Source organism: Pistacia vera, unplaced genomic scaffold, assembly GCF_008641045.1.
Source record: "Pistacia vera cultivar Batoury unplaced genomic scaffold, PisVer_v2 Contig332, whole genome shotgun sequence".
Lineage (NCBI taxonomy): Eukaryota > Viridiplantae > Streptophyta > Magnoliopsida > Sapindales > Anacardiaceae > Pistacia > Pistacia vera.
In genome coordinates this window covers 522464-541848 of record NW_022196149.1, presented here as the reverse complement: position 1 = coordinate 541848, position 19385 = coordinate 522464, and the positions used below count along the sequence as shown (strand labels likewise).

At 36.4% G+C, this 19385-nt stretch overlaps 2 protein-coding genes and 1 pseudogene across 2 annotated transcripts; all 3 read left to right on the top strand.

Moving 5' to 3' along the window:
- The first annotated feature begins 5421 nt into the window (after positions 1 to 5421).
- On the top strand, positions 5422 to 6386 carry LOC116137671 (annotated as a pseudogene).
- A 3215-nt stretch (positions 6387 to 9601) lies between these two features.
- Positions 9602 to 12965, top strand: LOC116137673. Its single transcript, XM_031423346.1, has 5 exons — positions 9602 to 10021; positions 10153 to 10179; positions 10287 to 10409; positions 11164 to 11404; positions 11705 to 12965. The coding sequence occupies exons 1-5, from the start codon at positions 9966 to 9968 to the stop codon at positions 12527 to 12529; spliced, it is 1272 nt and encodes a 423-aa protein (XP_031279206.1). The 5' UTR covers positions 9602 to 9965; the 3' UTR covers positions 12530 to 12965.
- Positions 12966 to 13820: 855 nt separating this feature from the next.
- On the top strand, positions 13821 to 19280 carry LOC116137670 (kinesin-like protein KIN-14R). The gene is made up of 18 exons (XM_031423345.1): positions 13821 to 13869; positions 14160 to 14389; positions 14467 to 14638; positions 14737 to 14807; positions 14888 to 15071; positions 15241 to 15350; positions 15448 to 15547; positions 15614 to 15700; positions 15796 to 15966; positions 16137 to 16410; positions 16506 to 16667; positions 16822 to 17037; positions 17111 to 17148; positions 17593 to 17756; positions 17898 to 18149; positions 18247 to 18312; positions 18447 to 18554; positions 18646 to 19280. Exons 1-18 carry the CDS (start codon positions 13821 to 13823, stop codon positions 19084 to 19086), a joined length of 2895 nt encoding a protein of 964 aa, XP_031279205.1. The 3' UTR covers positions 19087 to 19280.
- Positions 19281 to 19385: the final 105 nt, after the last annotated feature.

The following is a 19385-nucleotide window of genomic DNA, read 5'->3' as shown; positions in this document are numbered from 1 at the left end:
GGTGAGTGTTGCTCCTATTTTCTCCTCCCCTGTCCTCGACTTTTCGTTTCAATTTCGTGTTTATTTATCTTTTAAATGCTTTTATTTACTGATCTTCTGGGTTTAATTAAGTTGGATATGATTTCTTTTATGCCACGAGTTTTATTTGAGTGTTCCTACCTTTGTTTATGTTTTTAATCGATGAGATGTTTGTTATTTAATTGTTCAGTTTATTGTCTGGTAGATATGATGGTTATTAGTTGTTTTTTTAGAAGTTTGTACAACCAGTTCGGTTGCTGGGAACTGGTCCTTACGTCTCTGTTTATGGTCCTTTTTTTGTCAATTTTTTTTCTTGATGTATTAAGGGATTCATTAAAATCCCCGTTTGATGTCATCAAAGCTGCTAAGAGTTTATTAACATTTGTTTCGAGATTGTATTAACCTGGGATTGGAGAATTTCGTCTTTGTGTAAGGGGGTTTTAAAATTATAATTGATTGGGGGCAAAATCCAAATTGGCTGCTTTAATACTATTGCTTTTGGTTTTTTTGTTGTGTTACCTTGTATTACTAGTGATCTTTGAAAAGCTTTATGGACCAAGTTGTTGGATAATCAATAATCGTAGTTTTGTTGACGTGTGAAATTGAGGAGCAAACCGTATCTACACTGTGTTATTAGTTATGATTGTTTTTCAGTCATGTGTAAAGTATAACACTAGGCACTCATCTTTGCAGGAAGGCCTGCTTCTCGTTTCCGAGGTGTTGCCCGTGCACCAGTGCATAATGCTCCTCAGCCAAGTAAGATATTTATGTGATCTGTATTTGAGACTTATGTTCATTTATGAGGTGTATTAACATGTTTTCATTGTCAAAAAAAGTGATTCGAGTGATTCATGCTACTTTCAGTGTTGTTTATTATTGCTTTTTTCTGAACTGATGGTTGAATGGATTGGTTATGTAGCCGCTCGTGCTCCTCCACCAGCACCAATGCAAAGCGAATGGATCCATTGGGGGAAGGATGGTGAAGGTGAAGGTGATTGTGGTGTGTTGTTGGTTGACGCGCGGACTGTAAGATTAGAGTTTCTAGGTGAGTTGCGTATAATATTGGTGTTTTTGTGGGTGAGATTAAAATTGTTAATGGAAGGTGACCTTGAAGGGAGATGATGAGAGTATCTGTGAAGAGACATTGAGATGAGAGAATGAGAGTTTGATCCGTTGAGGTTGTACTTGTAGCTATGGAGATGCAGGAGTGGATGTTGGGATGAAACGGCATGAAACGATGACGTAATGGGAAATCCCATGACCATGAGAGACGAAACGAGAGGAAGAAATACGAGCAGAGGCGGACTGTCGTGCAGGACAAACCGTAAAATTTGGAGCCAATAATTCTGTTTGACAATTTTAGGTGTAAAGAATATCCTACGCCGGTTTAATCCTGCACCCTTCCATATTCAGACGTCAATAATACATGGGGCCATTTTTTTTACGTCAATAATACATGGGGCCATTTTTTTTTCTTTTAAATATGGGGATATTTTAAATAGTAAACGACATTTTCCCCACCAAAGGTTTGGCGAATCTTAACGTTTTCACGTTTCATAAATTGTGATTCCCACCTTTAAATTAACAGCAAATTGTTTAATTTAACAATTAAAAAAATAAAATAATCATTTTAAAGATAAAACTTTTAAAATAACCCTTTACTTTTCAAATTTATCTCACCAACAAATTTTGAAATGATCTTTCACTTTTCAAATTCACTCTGAAATCTTTATCTCACCAACAAATTTTGAAATGATCTTTCACTTTTCAAATTCACTCCGAATGATTTCAGGTCATTTCGGCATAGTTAACCCCTCCCAACACCACCATTACAATTCCCTCAATCCCACATCAAAACCCTTAACCTCTCTGTCTGATTGAACCCCCCAATCGTGGACCGATGCTCTTAATTTCAGTCGGCGTTTCTTCCAAATTCTAATAGCTCTCGACACCAAAACCACCCCCAACACCACCAATAGTATCACCAGCTTCCCCCCACCAAAACCCCCAACATCGCCACTTGTAATTGCCTGCCGATTGCCCGTCTCTCCCTTAGGTTTTCGTATTTTGTCGCGTCTTTCCAACCAAATTCTGGAATCTTGTTGAGGTGCAATCGGGTGGAAAAAAGTTAGGATTTTGGTGAGAAGCAACATTCTGAAACCCGGACTGGAAGGTCCAACCAAGTTTCGTTAATAATTCTGGTTCATTAAGAGTTAAAAACCGATATTTTTATTTAAACCGTTTTTCACCGTTATTGGATCAGAGGAATAGTGTCAGACAGCCGGTCCAATATATGTGACTGTTTTAAAAGGCAAAATCCTTGCCTATTTTGCTTCAGCCTTCGTTTCTTTAATTTTCATTTGTTTTTTCGTCTTTTTCCGGCTTCCAATCCAACTTTGTTCATCTGCTTTTCCACCTTTATTCATCTTCAGTTAGATTCGAGTTTAGAAAGTGAAAAAAAAAAAAAAAAAAAAAAGATAAAAGGAGAAAGATCTGAAGAAGCAGAAGAAGAAGAAAGAGAAGAGGACAAAAAAAATAAGATGAAGAAGAAGATCTGAAAGATGCAGAAGAAGAAAGAGAAGAGAGGAGATGAGAAAAGAGAAGAGAATATGGAAGTAGTAGAGAAGAAAGAGAACAGACAGCGAGAAAGAGAGGGTAAAAAAAAAAAATGACGAAGTAGAGAAGAAGAAAGGAAAGTGAGGGGGACGGGTAGAAGAAGAAAGAGAAGATGAGGGGACATTTTGAAAATATATATATAAAGAAGAAAGAGAGGACGGAGAGAAAGAGAGAGGAAAAAAAAGAAGGAGAAAAGAATAAAGAGAAGATGAAATACACATGTGAGGAAATAGTATATATTTGATGACATCACCGGTCTGACCACCTGTTGGACCGCCTATATTTAAACTGGTCACTTGATTGAGTCACTTTTGGTTCGGGTTTTGGAACATTGATGAGGAGGATAAGGAATGCTAATGGTGGTGTCGGAATTAGGCCGGATTTTTTGTCGGCTGGGATCTCCTATAAGGGTGGGAATTGTAATTTATGAAACTAGGGGTGGGAACGAGAATCGCCAAACTTGAGTGGGAAAATATTTACTCTATTTTAAATAATTCGTTTGAGGTCCTTAGTTATGTGTAATTTTTAAAAATTAAATTTGTAAATTTTCATAATTACCCTTATAAATCAAGTAGCTATTTTCATATCGTGTGTTAAAAGTCAATTTACACTGAGATACTCAGGAGTAACTTTAGATACAACGAATTTAAATTTGTAATTTAAACTTATTGCAGAATTTATCTATTGAACGAGGAAAAGAAGTTAGAAATGGTTAATTATTATATCAATTCATTATTTCTAAAATTATTTGATCAAATTGAAAAAGAAAAATTCAGTTATAAATTGAGATTGAAATTATATTATGAGTAAATGACTTTTTCCCACCAATGGTTTGCTTTAATAACACTTTCCACTGAAAAAGTTTCAAAATACCACTTTCCAACCAACGTTTAATGTGTAATCACAAAATAAAACTTTACTAAGCCGTTCGGTAAGTTACTAGGAGCAGAGTAAGAGAGTTTTTGTAGAGTGGAGATCGGTAGATCGAATGGTGGTGACTGATTGAATATTTGTCGTTGAAATTAGTGAAAATCAGTTAAGAACTGAAAACCTTGCTTTATGGTGGCCGACAATTGATGAGAAATCAAGTATCGGAGTGAGAGAGATTTATTAGAGAGGAGACCGAAGGTTCAAATGATGGTAACAGAGGAGAGTTTCGCTGTTGAAATTGGCTTTGAGTGGTAATGGAATATTTACTTTGGGTGAAAAAAGATATTTTGAAACTTTTTGAAAAAAAAGTGTCATTAAGGCAACCTTAGGTGGGAAGAAGTCGTTTACTCTTATATTGACTATTATAATTAGATTATATATAAACATGATTTGTTTTGGTCATATTACACTTATAGCCTAATTTAAACTTTTTTTTTACAATCTCGACATGATAATTATAATTAGTCAGTTCATAAATGAGTCTCACATGCTCGCTATGGATGGTGACCTAATCTTTATTGTTTATTTTAATATAATTTTAAAGTAATGGTGGATCTACAATTTAATCTGACAACTTATGTGACAATTGTTATTAGTCAATTTAAAAAGTATAATCTGTCTATTTGTATAGGTCTTGGTCTTACTACTTATTTGCAAACTAACCAATTACAGATTGTATAAATTGTCGGAACGAAGGTCTAACATTATTGTAATTTGTACTTTAGAAACCGATTTAGAAGCAGATATTGATACGTGGACACAGATCAAAATCACAAGAGAAAACTTGTAGCTCAAGCTAGACAGTCTCCCCACCGCGTATAAATAACGGTTCATAGATCCCTTCTCTCTCGTGTACCATCATACCCCAAGCTCTGCAATTCTTTGCATTCAGTTTTTTGCATCTCTGACCGACTATCAACAATGCCTCGCCGAAGCGCCGGAGGTGAGTGTTGCTCCTGATTTTCTCCTCCCCTGTCCTCGACTTTTCGTTTCAATTTCGTGTTTATTATCTTTTTCAATGCTTTTATTATGATCTTCATGGAGTTAATTAAGTTGGATATGATTTCTTTTATGCCACGAGTTTTATTTGAGTGTTCCTACCTTTGTTTATGTTTTTAATCGATGAGATGTTGTTATTTAATTGTTCAGTTTATGTGCTGGATAGATATGATGGTTATTAGTTGTTCATTTTAGAAGTTTGTACAACCAGTTCGGTTGCTGGGAACTGGTCCTTACAGGTCTCTGTTTATGGTCCTTTTTTTGTCAATTTTTTTTCTATGATGTATAAGGGATTCATTAAAATCCCTTTCGATGTCATCAAAGCTGCTAAGAGTTTATTACATTTGTTTCGAGATATGATTTAAACCTGGGATTGGAGAATTTCTGTCTGTGTAAGGGGGTTTTAAAATTAATTGATTGGGGGCAAAATCCAAATTGGCTGCTTTAATACTATTGCGTTTGGTTTGTTTGTTGTGTTACCTTGTATTACTAGTGTATCTTTGAAAAGCTTTATGGACCAAGTTGTTGGATAACAATAATTCGTAGTTTGTTGACGTGTGAAATTGAGGAGCAAACCTGATCTACACGTGTGTATTGAGTTATGATTGTTTTTCAGTCAGTGTAAAGTATAACACTAGGCATCTCATCTTGCAGGAAGGTCTGCTTCTCGTTTCCGAGGTGTTGCCCGTGCACCAGTGCATAATGCTCTAGCCAAGTAAGTATTTATGTGATCTGGTATTTGAGACTTATGTTCATTTATGAGGGGTATTAACATGTTTTCATTGTCAAAAAAAGTGATTCGAGTGATTCATGCTACTTTCAGTGTTTTATTATTGCATTTTTCGAACTGATGGTTGAATGGATGGTTATGTAGCGCTCGTGCTCCCACCAGCACCAATGCAAAGCGGGAATGGATCCATTGGGGGAGGTTTGGCGCTCTGTTGCAGATGGTGAGTTCAGGAGTCTTTGTTGTATAATGAACAAACTCATACAATGGCTCATATAACCTAACAATGGATTGTTTTTTTCTTTTTGTTAACAGGTCTGGCCTTTGGTACTGGCACTGCGGTAGCTCACAGGGCTGTTGATGCTATGATGGGCCCACGTGTCATCCATATGAAACCGTTTCTTCATTGCCCCTGCAGCTGCACCAGCACCAGCACAGCACCAGCACCAGCACCAACATCAGCACCTAACACCGGCAGTCTTGGAGTGCTAATGCTTGTGGTGGTCATTCAAGGCTCTGAAGATGTATGAATCTTTCCTTCTTTCCTCCTTTAATTTGTGGATTGGCTTAATTTAGGTTTTGCTAGCATATTTCTTATTAAGATTTTTTTTTTTGGCATGTTTTGCTTTCTGGTTTGTGCTTGGTGTTTGTAAATTTTGTATAGTTCTAAACTTTGGATCACTTGCCCCAACAATCAAGTTATGGACCTACCAACTCTGGTTTTATAAGATAGCCACATACGCCAATTATCAACCAGAATGTTCTAATCTATATTTATTGATCTCTGAGTGATCCGATACGATCATCTGTCTCCTGTCATGTCTAGGTATAGTTCCATGGATATCCTATTTCAGAAATTAGTGATTCTTTATCTGATTCCTGAAAATGACAAGTCAATAACTGTGTGATGCGATCTTTTTAATGTTTTTGGTATTGTTATGGTTGTACTTGCTTTACAATGAATGATGTTCTTTTGTCTCGCTGCAGTGCTGAACATATGGAAGTGTATCAGTAAGTGCCAGTTCTACATGGATATGTTGCAAGAATGTCGCGGAGCTCTGGAGCTGCCTTGGGGTTTGATATTATTATGAATTAAGATTAGTTCTATTGCTTAATGATATTAGGGAGAAATTCTAGAAATGAGAGACTAGAGTGTCAAAATTTTACAGAGGAATTTACTGTCTAGCTAAATGTTTTGAACTTCAATAAACTTCTAATGCAATAATTTTTGGATGAGTTGACATAGTTTTGAATCTTCACTTCTTGATATTTGGTGATAGTGTATATGAGATGAAATAACAATTACTTGCTGGTTTTAATACAGAAAGAGATCATGCGATCTAAGTGGGTGGTTGATAGCTTCATTGTTGCTGGGTTGCAAGGAAGTCCATTACTTTTAATATTGCATATGATATGACTAATACAGACGTGAAAAGTACCCTTTAGAGAGAGTTTATGTGTGAAATTCTGTGATTTTGAGTGATTGACTTTGATCATTTACATGATGGATTTGGATCAATCAATTTAATATTTAGGCTAGTATAAATTGAGGGATCAGAATATTTGTATTATACGTGCAATTGGGTGAGTAGTAATAACCATGTTTTGAAACCGGATCGGACGGTTAACCGGGTTTCGTCAATAATTCGGTTTATTAAGTTAAAAAAAACGATATTTTCATTTAAATCGTTTTGACGGTTATTAGACCGTTAGAATAATATCAGACCGCCGGTTCAACAGCATCGATGAAAATCTGTCCAACAAAGTGATTGTTCATTGTTTTAAAAGAAAATCCAGCTTTTTTTCTCAGCTTCGTTTCTTTAATCTTTCATTTGTTTCTTCGTCTTCTTCGGCTTCCAATCAATTCATTCATCTTCCTTCCACCTTTATTCATCTTTAGTTAGATTTGAGCTTAGAAAGTGAAAGAAAAGAAGATAACGAGAAGATCTGAAGAAGCAAAAGAAGAAAGAGAGAGAACGAGAGAGAAAAGAGAAAAAAAAAAAGTAAAAGAAGAAATGAAGAGCGAGAAGAAGAGAAGAGAAGAGGAGGTGAGAAAAGAGAGAATATGAAAAAAGTGAAGAAGAAAGAGAACAGAAGCGAGAAAGAGAGGGGGAAAAAAAAAGAAGTAGAGAAGAGAAAGAGAAGATGATGTGACGTACCGACATGTGAGAATATAAAGAAGAAAGAGAGGAAACAAATATAAAGGAAAAAGAGAGAGGAAGATGAAATGACAGTAGAAAGAAAAATATATATATATATATATATATATTTTTTTTTTTATGACATCACCTTTTGATTCGTCGTCGGACCGTCCAACTGAAACGCACTGACAAGTCATTTCTGGTTCGAGTTTTAGAACATTGGTAATAACTAAAAAACATAACGTTTAGTTATCAAAGGGATTGATATGTCATAGATTTTGTCTCACAAAGTTTTTACATGAAATTAAACGGAAGGTTTTTTTTTTTTTTTTTTCTCATAATACATTAATGTTGTCAGAGGGGGATATGTTGTCTCAATGAAGATTTTCTGTAAAACAACTCAGGACTTCCATGAAAAGAACCCCAAATCAATTGGGGATAGCCCGCATGATAATTAGGGATGGTAGCAGGGCACGGCAGGGCCGAATTTCATTCCCATACCTCGTTAATTTTTACTCGTCCTCATTACGGGATGACGCGAAACCCCATCCTCGCGCTGCGGGAAATGACCCTGTCCTTACCCTGCCTCGCCCCTAAACTGGGGAGAAAAATCTTCGAATGCCAGGAGAAAATCCCCACCTCATTCCTTGCACTATAGGGAGAAAATCCCCGTACTGCAGGAGTAAACCTGTATGGGCAAAAAAAGATCTTGGGCCATCAGGTCCAAGAGCGGACATCTACTACATGGCCAAGGCCATGACCCAATTGGTGGGCCTTCATTAAAGTTGCACCGTAGACCAGCCCATCACCATCCAGGCTAAGTACGAAGGGGTCATCCAATCATTAAGCCATACCTCGAATTGAGCTCACCGATTAGTCTACTGGGTTTAGGCCCATCAACCTATGTTGCTCTCCAAGAACCCGAAGTTCTACTCAAATCCTCATTCATCCCTTCCTATATTCATCTACATCCTAATGTTAAGATATTAAATTTATATGATTAGAATCTTACGCCTTCAAAGACAAGTAAATCAGACTTTCTATTTATCCAAACTCTGCAATTATAGACTCAGTTTTACTAGATTCGAAGATCTATCTTCACTATATAAACAGAGGTTTGCCTCTCATTAAGGATCTATTATTCAATACCACCTTTAGCTCCTAAGAATTACACCTCGCCCACTAAATAGCCTTTTTAGCTTTGTGACTTGACGTCAGAGTGCTTACGATAGACACCACACAGTTTTTTCGTAACTTCACACTTGTTTCTTTGTGTGTGGGTCAACATCGTCAGTAACCTCAACCTAATAGGATCAATCTATTCGTAATCGTAGATTTTTATGTCTACAAAAGTCTTCAATGTGGCCACATCCTTGTAGGTACAAAATCCCTGTTCCATTATACTCACACATGTTAATATTTATGTGGATTTTGTGTAACCAAGAGATCTGTTTTGCTGCCGTTCGCTGATAGGAAGTAGAAATGAGTGCAAGTCAAATATGATTTAAAATAAAGTTAGCGTCTTCATAAAGAAAAGTTGATATTAACCATTGATCTTTAATGTTTGAGGAAAGCCATAAAAATATTTAATAAAGTCCACTACAGCTCATTTAACTTTAATCCACTTGGAAACTTATATCGAGGTTGCTTTTTCTCATTAGCAGCAATTGAGGTCAATCAAAGGTATTTTCCTGTTTGTATAATAAAAATCTCATTCTTGCTTTAGCCAAAACTAAGTGGTTGAAATTTTGCAGCAATCACAGATAATGATAATAAGCAAACTAAGTCTAATCAACAAATGTTGGATGTCCTTTGATTAGACTTTCTTCGCCAAGTTTAACGCTCCTCATACATGTCTGGTACAATTTTGACACGAAAAACAAGCCCAACAAATTATATCATACAAAAATTAAAAACATCAAATTTAAGTGTCTTGGGAGCAAAAATACTGCCAGTAGAGACTAGAGGATAGGATGGTAAATATCAGGGCACCGGGGTTCAAATCCCAAATTAAAATTAATATTCATATCAGCACTCAACATATATATTACGTCAATTCCTTAAAGCTCTAAATCTACTACTTTTTTTTGTTTTCGGATAATGTTTTCTATCCATAACAAAAGCCGATTTGGGTAGTGCTGTATATTCAATATAAACATAAACAGTAGATGAACTTTTTGGTTTAAAAAATCCTTCATGTAAAATACTTTGGTTTCTTTCTTGGACTTTTGGACAACCAACCCAAAGAAAAGAATCTACTTAATATATTACATTAATACATTCCCAATAATAAATCAATATACCATCTCAAAAGCTCCTTCGTTTCGAATTCACTCTGACTTTTCTTTGCTTTTCGTTTAAGCAGTTTCGGGAACTTCACTTTTCTTTCTACTACGGGCCAGTGGCTTATCTTTTTTCATTAAATAAGATGGAGCCGGCCAACCGCCATCTGCCCAAAGAATTTGGATAGCCACTGTGGAGGCGTATGTCTGATCATTTATCTTTCATTAAAGCTTGAAAGGGAACGGCGAGAAATGGGTTGGGGAACTTTCCTTGAGATATTAGCAAAACTATTCTGTGCTTTCTCTAGGTTTGTGTTTCTTCAACTTCCCTTCGTCTGAAATTAGATGCTACTCAAATTTTAATATGTTGGTATTTCTATTTCCTTTTATATATTCGTGATTTACGTTGTCATTTGATTTTGTTTTTCTTTGTCGGCAGCTCGCCCTTTACTTTGGTTTATCCCATGTGAGTGGCTTTATTTTTTGTTCAACTTCAATTTATCTTCTTCGATAGCACTTAGAATTGTGGCTTTTTTTTTTCCCTTCTTAAAATTATTTGTTTATCTTTTAAAGGTATGCTTCAGCTCGGGCTATAGAGAGCGATTCCCACTCCATAAATCAGCAATGCCTTGCTTGCTGGGTACTCTTTGGTTTAATTCTTTTTATGGAGATGGTGCTTTCAGAGCTATTGAAATGGTAACTTCAGGCTCTGTAATATCTGTAGATCTGTTTTGGTTTATATTATATTGCAAAATTTGCTAGTATTTTAGATCGACATTTAACTGTGTGAGTATCTTCTATTTTAAATGAGAAAGCACTTCGGGTTGCTATGTATTATTGATGTTTTGACACTTAAGAAGATAAAAGACTTGGAAGTTTTTATACCTTTTAAAGCACAGTTTTATGGTGACTTGTACTTAGGGTGGTAACTGAATTTCAGATCTTGAATTTACTCAGTTTTATGTGGTTAAGAACTTAAGTATCGTATTAGTCATTTTTTGTATATTGGCTTTCAAGTTTTGCGATTGACTTCAAATGAGTTTGCAACGATCGAAGTTTTCAGAATTTTTTATGGAGTAAATTTCCAAATTGAATGGAAGTTGATGTTCTATTTTTTCTGCCCTTTCTTATCTCATGTGTTAACGTAGGCATTCAAATTACTCTGTGATAGCTATGCCAATAGCTTGATTAATGAGGCTTGAAGAAGTAATAATTGTTTGTTTGTTGGCTGTAGGTGTACAGTGTTTCAATCCATCGAGTTTGAAACCGTGTTAGTTTCATTAGTTAACAGAAATATGTTAGATTAAATCTATGGCTTCTAGAGCATCCAAATGCATTTAAGCTCGTTCTGTTTTCCTCATTTGTGCCTAGGAGGGTGCCAATTTCATTGCATATCTCTGCTTGGATATTCTCAGTAAGGGTTCTTGCTTGATTTTGCTTTCAATGATAGGATTCCGTTTTGGCCTTATATCAAGGGTGTGGCAACCATCTTGCTGGCGATACCTTCTTTTCAGGGTGCTTCTTATGTATACAAACACTTCATCGGGGCTTATTTTCTTGAGGATTCACAAATGCGAAACATACTGTTTATCCCGAGGAAGAAGGACTTCATAGCCTGCATTCCTGATGCTGTTCATACAAATTATGTTCAAAATGGACTAGAGCAGTTGGAGAAACACACAATTTGCAAGGTAGGCTTTTTTCCTTGATGGTAAGCAACTCCATAATTTGTGGAGGGGAGCTGGATTGACTCTTACAAGTACATCTTGATTTTTGCCGTGTTACAAGCCTTGATTCGCTGCCTAACCCATAAGGGCCTTTTAAGTTAGAACTAAATCCAGCGATGTGATGATATAAAAATGTGAAAAGATCTAAACACATTGTTCTTTTTATTTGTACTGCTGCTTTAAATCCCTGAGCAAGCTAACTTACATCTTGATTCAGTGAAGCTTAACAGTTTTATTTAAAAAAATATTTTTTACCTGTGATAGGAAAATTTGGAGCCTAGTTGTGACATTTCAAAAGTGGAATATGCTTGGCCAACTCTTACAGTTAATAAAGCTCAGGGGTCGAGATGTGCTCTTTGCCAAGTCAGCACCACAAGTGAAAAATGTCTGAAGAAACACCTCCAAGGGAAGAAGCACAAGATCATGGAGCAAGAACTAAATTTACGTGAATTAGAGGCAAATAATACAAATAGGTCTTCATTAATGCCAATGAAAACCAAACATGGGGTGGCCTTACATGGGAACTTCAGCCCTATGCCGAGTGTCAATCTTAAAAAATGGAGCGGCTTTTATAAACCAATGACGTGGCATAGTTGGCAAAAGCCACCACTTGGATGTATAAAACTAAATACTGACGGATCTGTAGATCGGGAAAATGCTGGTTTTGGTGGTTTGCTCCGTGATTACAGGGGTCAGCCAATATGTGCCTTTGTCACTAAAGCTCAATTTGATGATGTTTTCTTGGTTGAACTATCAGCTGTTTGGAGGGGCCTGGTTCTTGCTTCTTGTCTGGGGATCAGGGTAATATGGGTTGAATCTGATTCAGAGAGTGTTGTGGAAACCATAAACGGACTGCGAAGTTTTAATACAAAGGCTAGTAGTTGGTTGAATGACATTTGGAGACTTCTTGGCAATCTTGAGAGGTTCTGTGTTTCTCACACATGGCGTGAAACTAATAAAGCAGCTGATTATCTGTCAAAGATGGTTCTGATGGGAAGTGACGTAGTATTATGGCCCAATGATTTTCCTAGTAATCTTTGTAATATCATCAAGGATGATGCTGAGGGAAGGTTGTATCGTAGGGGGTAATCTACTGAAAGACTATATCGCGAATATCATTCAAGCGACTTTAGTTTTATATATATGTATATATATTCAAGACGGAGGAGGTAAGAAGAAAGGGTGTGTGTATAATTTAGATTATAATCAATTACATATGGGAGACAGAAGACCTGGGGTTTCACTCTTAAGATTCAGCTTTAAAGATATTGAGGTGATTGATAAATTATGCAGTACTCGTGACTGTCCATTGGTGAAAGTTTGAGTCCAACTATGCTTCTAGGAGCAGAAGGAAACCAGACTATTCAGGTTATCAAAACTGTATATGATGGTAGGCTAAGTGATTCAATTAGTTAGTCAACATTTTAGATTATTACGTTTATGATTTATGTTTTCTTCTTGCTGAAACTTGAATGTTTGAACATTCCATGACAATGAGTAGTAATATGATATATCCAGCAAGGAACTGATGTGTACTGATGATTACAATAGCAATACCTGTCTTTGCATCATGAATATGTCTGCTCAACTATCCCTAGGAAGTTTGTTGGTTCGCTTGGGTTTGAATTCCCACTAACTATATAAGGGGTAGCTATTAGAGGTTATTGAACGTAACTTCAGTCTCAGGGTTTCGAAGGACTAGTTAAAATATACGTAAACTAGTTCGGACACCTATACCAAAAAAAAAAAAAAAAAAAAAGTGTCTGCTCGCTTCTCACGTAGCCCTCTTGTCTTAGAGCTTTGAATAACATATCTGAGCATTTTTTTAGATTCTAAAACCTATGCTAATGGCTGGCGCCTGGCACACCAAATGAACAACACGATTGCCTACACCTGCATTTGTGAAATTATATTGATTAAAAAACAAAGGAAGTCTTTAAAAAATTAGAGAAATTGTGGCAAGAATAAGTTTCAAGTAATAATTAATTAAATTTATCAATGTATTGTCACCATTTTCATGGATGTTGTAAATTTAACTGGTTTTTAAAATCTTTGTTAAGAACGATTTTACCCTGATAAAAATAAAAAGTGAAGGCTTCATTTCACGGAACGGCCCACCAGATGACCCAAGTGGGAGCTTGCCTAAGTAACGGTAAAGAATTAAATAAAAGCGGGAGCTCACAAATTTGAATTTCGAAACGAGTATAAACTTAATAATGCCATTAATTGATCACAGTTCACTACTCTCCCACAGAGAAAGAGTAAAGGCGAGGACAATTCCAATGTTTCTTCAAAAATTTCTCCTCCCTAAAACCTGAAAACCCTAATCCCAATTCTTTGTCTTATTGTCCTTCACCGCATAAAAGAACACACCGACAATATGGAGAATTACGATGCGGATTCAATTGATGCGGTACTCTGCGTCTCGGGTGCAAGATTGATTAAACGGGAGTTCCAGTACAGACATAAGAGGTTTATATAATTACACTCGTTTTCTTCTATTCTCAACTTTGTTTTTTCTTCATTTTGGCTTTTTTGCTAAACGATGGAAAAAGAAACCAAGACCTTGATTCTTTTTCGGTAACTTGGAATCAGAAGTACTTTTATTTTCAGTCAAATTGTTTCATACCTGTTTTGTTTCTTGAACCAGATAATCTTGTGACGTTTGTGAATGTGGAGGTGGGGCTATAAGAAAGGAGATTCTAGCGTTGACTTGGAGTCGGATATAGCTATTTTGAAGGAGGGGAGGTTTTGAGAACAAATGAAAATATAATTGATGGTGGTGATATGCCATCCATTTATCAGTGTGCAAGATTTGGAAATTTCAGTTACCGGTTCAGAAACTTGTGTCCTGGAAACTATTTGGTCGATCTTCATTTTGCAGAAATTGTCAACGCAAATGGTCCTAAAGGAATGAGGGTCTTTGATGTCTTTATGCAGGATGAGAAGGTAAGACAATTTTTCGGTTCCATTTGATTGATCCATGTCAATTTCTAAAGGTTCTTTATTTTGGGGGAAAATGATAGGTATTATCAGAGGTTGATATCTACTCTATAGTTGGAGCTAACAAGCCGTTACAAGTCGTGGATGTTACAGTTTCGGTTCTGATGGATGGAGAATTATCCATAAGGTTTGATGGAGTTTGTGGAAGCCCAATAGTTAATGGGATTTGCATAAAGCGTGCCTCAAATTTGCCCTGTATGTACTCTAGTCACCTCTGCTTTGCAAGCTTTTAACACATTTGAGAGACCTTCAATCTCAACATTCATATGCTTTATTTTGTTAATTGATAACAGCATTCCAAGTGGAACATGGTATTCTCACATGTAACAGTTGTGGAACCGAAATTGAAATTTCATCAGCTCAGGTTGGATATAGTTTCATAATTAAGGGTAAAACTTTGAGAACTAGGAGTCTTGCTCATGTTGGTTTAAAATTGATGTTCAGGATAAACTTATTAGGATGAAATCGATGGCCAAGTATGAAAAAAAGATAGAAGAGCTGAAAATTCAGTGCCAGCACAAAGCAGATGAATGCTATGAAGCCTGGATGTCATTGACAGCGGCAAATGAGCAACTAGAAAAGGTCAGGATGGAGCTTGACAACAGGTTCTTCCAAAACATGTGTCTAGGTAAGGTGTGATTCAACGGGATCCGTCATTTTACCACGTGGTTAATCTTGCCATGGTCATTCTCTTTGGGGTTTTTTTATCAAGCCAATTCTGTGACTTGAGATGTATCTTAAATATTTAGTGGTAAAAAGTTTTTGAAATTATTCTGATTATGCTTTGATTTTATTAGATCAAGAATTACAAAAGAAAGCAGCTCAAGTTAGAGAAGTTTCTAGTCAATATGAACGTGATAAGCAGCGGTGGGCTGTTGCCATTAATGAACTAGAGAGGAAAATAAAGGTCAAATATTTACACGCACGTTAATTTTTTTTTTAGTTTGGCGTACCTCTTCAGAAATCAATTAATAGCCTGTTTTATTTGTTGATTTGAATTGCAGACCATGAAAGAAGAGCATTCTCAGCTCTCCCGTAAGGCCCATGAGTCTGCCGATTCAGTTCCTGAATTGAATAAGATGGTATCCGCAGTTCAATCATTGGGTAAGTTTGCATCACCATCCAAACTTTGTGTCTAAAGTTTTGACTAATACTTTATTCATTTTGTAGTTGGACAGTGTGATGACCTAAAGTTGAAGTTTAATGAGGAGCATGCTAAGAGAAAGAAGCTTTACAACCAAGTGCAAGAAGCAAAAGGCATGTTTGATACATGAAATTTGATGTTTTTCTTCAACATTATTGGCTCGTAGATTGATTCGACTCAACCTTGTTCATCTAACTCTACATTTCAGGGAACATTCGTGTGTTCTGTAGGTGCCGCCCATTAAGTAAGGAGGAGGGATCCGCGGGATGCGCAATAGATTTTAGTGCAGTTAAGGATGGAGAGCTTGGGATACTTACGGGTGCCTCCACAAAGAAAATTTTTAAATTTGATCGAGTTTATACGCCTAAAGATGATCAAGGTATGCACCAATAAAACAAAATCCATTGTTTTTTTGAAAATGTTTATCAGTCCCATAAAAGATGTTTTGCAGACTGCAGACATGTATCACAAGTTATTATACTCATTCAGACTCATGGTTCAATGGGAGAAATAAAGATTCTTGTTCTAATCTTTCCCTGGTTGTAACAGCTGACGTATTTGCGGATGCTTCACCTTTGGTGATTTCGGTGTTAGACGGCTATAATGTCTGTATATTTGCATACGGGCAAACAGGTACAGGAAAGACTTTCACGATGGAGGGCACAGAGCAGAATCGTGGAGTCAACTATAGGACTTTGGAGCAGTTGTTCAAAACTGTTGAAGAGAGGAAAGAAACTTTTACATATAGCATTTCTGTCACTGCCCTTGAAGTCTACAATGAACAAATCAGGGACTTGCTGGCCACCTCTCCAACATCAAAGAAGTAAATTCATAATCTTGATTACACCATACAATTGCTTTGAAGTTTTTAAGTGATAAGCTTAGGAAATGGTTATGTGATTTTGTCTTTCACTTTAGGTTGGAAATAAGGCAAGCTTCTGAAGGGGTTCATCATGTGCCAGGTATAACTGAAGCCAAAGTTGAAAACGTTAAGGAGGTTTGGGATGTCCTGCAGGTTGGAAGCAATGCAAGGGCTGTTGGATCAAATAATGTAAATGAACATAGCAGCCGATCTCATTGGTCAGTATTCAACTAATCTTTATTTTTATTATGCTTAAATATTGTTTGACTATGACCTTGAACCTTCTCTTGTCATAGAATTGCTGTGCGTAATGTAAGAGCCTGGAATTTGAATCTCTCTTTTACTTATTTTATATTTATATTTTGTGTGTAGCATGCTTTGTATATTGGTTAGAGCAAAGAATTTGGTAAACGGTGAGAGCACCAAGAGCAAGTTGTGGCTTGTGGATTTGGCTGGCAGTGAGAGGCTAGCAAAAACAGAGGTTCAAGGGGAACGGCTGAAGGAGGCTCAGAACATCAATAGATCACTTTCCGCTCTTGGGGATGTGATTTATTCTTTGGCAACCAAAAGTGGTCACATTCCATACAGGTTTTTATCTTTCTTCCATTCTGACATGACATGCCAGTTCTGTTGTACTGATTTGTTCACCGTGGTATTGTAGGAATTCCAAGCTCACGCATCTACTTCAAGATTCCTTAGGTGAGCAGCAGCTTGAAAAAATAGTTTCACGTTCGAATTGCCTGAAGTGTTTCAAGTATTAGTAGACAATAATATGACGTGGCCATTTTTCTCTGGTTCATTATGAGATGAACGCTCACCTTTCACAGAGTATTCTTTTACTGGCAAATTATGTATTAAAGTCCTGAACTATATCAGTACATGCAAGAAAACAGGAGCTGACTGAAATGCTACAAAGGGGTTAAAAATTCAAATGATTCAAATGCTACTAAGGGGTTAAAAATTCAAATGATTCAAATGCTACTAAGGGGTTAAAAATTCAAATAAGTGAAATGCTACAAAGTGGGTTAAAAATTCAAATGCAGTTCTTACAGTCTAAATACAATGACGTGGATAGTATTTTTTTACTTAAGAAGTTTAAATGCTCAGCATCGCTTGTTAAAATCTTTCATCAATGTTTTGCAGGTGGTGATTCCAAAACATTGATGTTTTTACAAATCAGCCCTTCAGAGCAAGACCTGGGCGAGACACTAAGTTCATTAAATTTTGCAACTCGGGTTCGGGGCGTTGAATTAGGCCCTGCAAAGAAACAGATAGATACCGGTGAACTTCAAAGGCTGAAGTTGATGGTAAGTTCATGGATGGCTTGGTGAAGTGCTATTTTCTCTATATACACTAAAGTTGTAGATCTTTGATTTCTTACATTGTATGGACAAATAAATCTACCCTTTGTCCTTACACAGTTTTTAAAATTTTCTCCTTTTTTGAAGCTTGAGAAAACAAAGCTAGAATTGAGATCAAAGGATGATGCATTACATAAGTTGGAAGAGAACCTTCAAAACTTAGAAGCTAAGGCCAAAGGCAAAGATCAACTTTTCAAAAACCAACAGGGAAAAGTCAATGAATTTGAGAGCCAACTTGAGTCAAAGACAGAGTTAATCAAACAGCTTGACAAACAGTTGTTGCAACTTTCAGAAGGAATAAAGGGGAAGGAAGAAACTTGCTCGAATGTTCAGCAAAAGGTTGCTCGTCCAATTTGTGATTTTAATATCATGTTTTTCCTTTGTAGTCGGTAAGTAAAGCCGCGTCATATGACACAACTTTTTATTCTTACCAAAGGTGAAGGAACGTGAGAACAAGCTGAAGGAGCGTGAGCGAGCAGAGACCATGGCTCTTCAACACAAGGTTTTTGCGGAAAATATGATATCTCTATTTTGTTTTTCATAGAAGTCTGTCTGTAACTTAGAATTTGGTTTGAGGTTCTTTAATGTTAGCTAGCTTGAAAAAAGATTTGACTGCAAGCTTTTCTTACGTTGCAGGTCAAGGAGCTCGAAAACAAATTGAAAGAGAGGACACGAGAATTTGAGAACATAATGAAAGAGAGAACACAAGAATTTGAGGTTCATTCAGGGATTCTTCAAAAAAAGGTGATTGGAACTTAACAAATTGTTAAATTTAACGATTCTTTCCTATCAAAAGAAATACTGCAATGGGTAAATTTGTTTTATGTTTTGGCAGATTGAAGAGCTGGAAGGAATGTTAAGGCGACAAGAAGCTTTTTCTTATTCTGAAAAGTTGGAAGTCACGCCGCTTAATTTAAGAGTGGAAACTATACAGGACATGGATGTCACAAGTCTTAAGAGCTTAAACTCCAATGACAATAACAGAAGAAAAAGTATGGGTTCAGACTTGCTCAAAGGAACAGATTCTCTCCGCGAGCTAAGGAGAAAAAGACAGATCCAAAGCAAAGGGACAGAGAACAATTTCTTATTAACAGCTTCATTAGTGGAGAAGAAGTTATTGACAGGTGAATCAAATAAAGTAAAACATGTTGACTCATCTAAAGCATTGGCAAGGATGACAAGAAGTACAAAAGCAGTTAGTGTTACTACTACTCAAAGGACACTTCCAACTATTAGTAAGGATGGTAGTAGCAAGTTGAAAATGTGGTTAAGATAGTTAAGGGACGAACATATCAACCCTCACATGTAAAATCCATATTAAGCCTGTTGGATTATATCATACTCTGCAATTTACATGTCTAGTCTAACCTTAGTTTCGTTTGTATGATTGATTGATAATCAACATTCACTTCTCGGCAAGTCCTTCAGATAGAACCGATTTAAAGCTGTGATGTTTGTATGAATTATGGTCAAACAATATCAGCAAAATATTAAGACAGTATTTCAAGTGCTGGGTAATAGGGATTGAGAACCAACTTGATTCAAGGACATGGAAAGGGACTGAAATAGATATAA

What these genes read in the sequence shown, in the direction of transcription:
- LOC116137670 (XM_031423345.1), top strand. Translation starts at nt 13,821, where the DNA reads ATGGAGAATTACGATGCGGATTCAATTGATGCGGTACTCTGCGTCTCG. An exon ending in TCTACTTCAAGATTCCTTAG is followed by an intron (nt 17,149 to 17,592) that starts GTGAGCAGCAGC and finishes AATGTTTTGCAG; the next exon opens with GTGGTGATTCCAAAACATTG. An exon ending in CCATGGCTCTTCAACACAAG is followed by an intron (nt 18,313 to 18,446) that starts GTTTTTGCGGAA and finishes CTTACGTTGCAG; the next exon opens with GTCAAGGAGCTCGAAAACAA.
- LOC116137673 (XM_031423346.1), top strand. Translation starts at nt 9,966, where the DNA reads ATGGGTTGGGGAACTTTCCTTGAGATATTAGCAAAACTATTCTGTGCT. An exon ending in TTTACTTTGGTTTATCCCAT is followed by an intron (nt 10,180 to 10,286) that starts GTGAGTGGCTTT and finishes TATCTTTTAAAG; the next exon opens with GTATGCTTCAGCTCGGGCTA. An exon ending in CTTTCAGAGCTATTGAAATG is followed by an intron (nt 10,410 to 11,163) that starts GTAACTTCAGGC and finishes TTTCAATGATAG; the next exon opens with GATTCCGTTTTGGCCTTATA.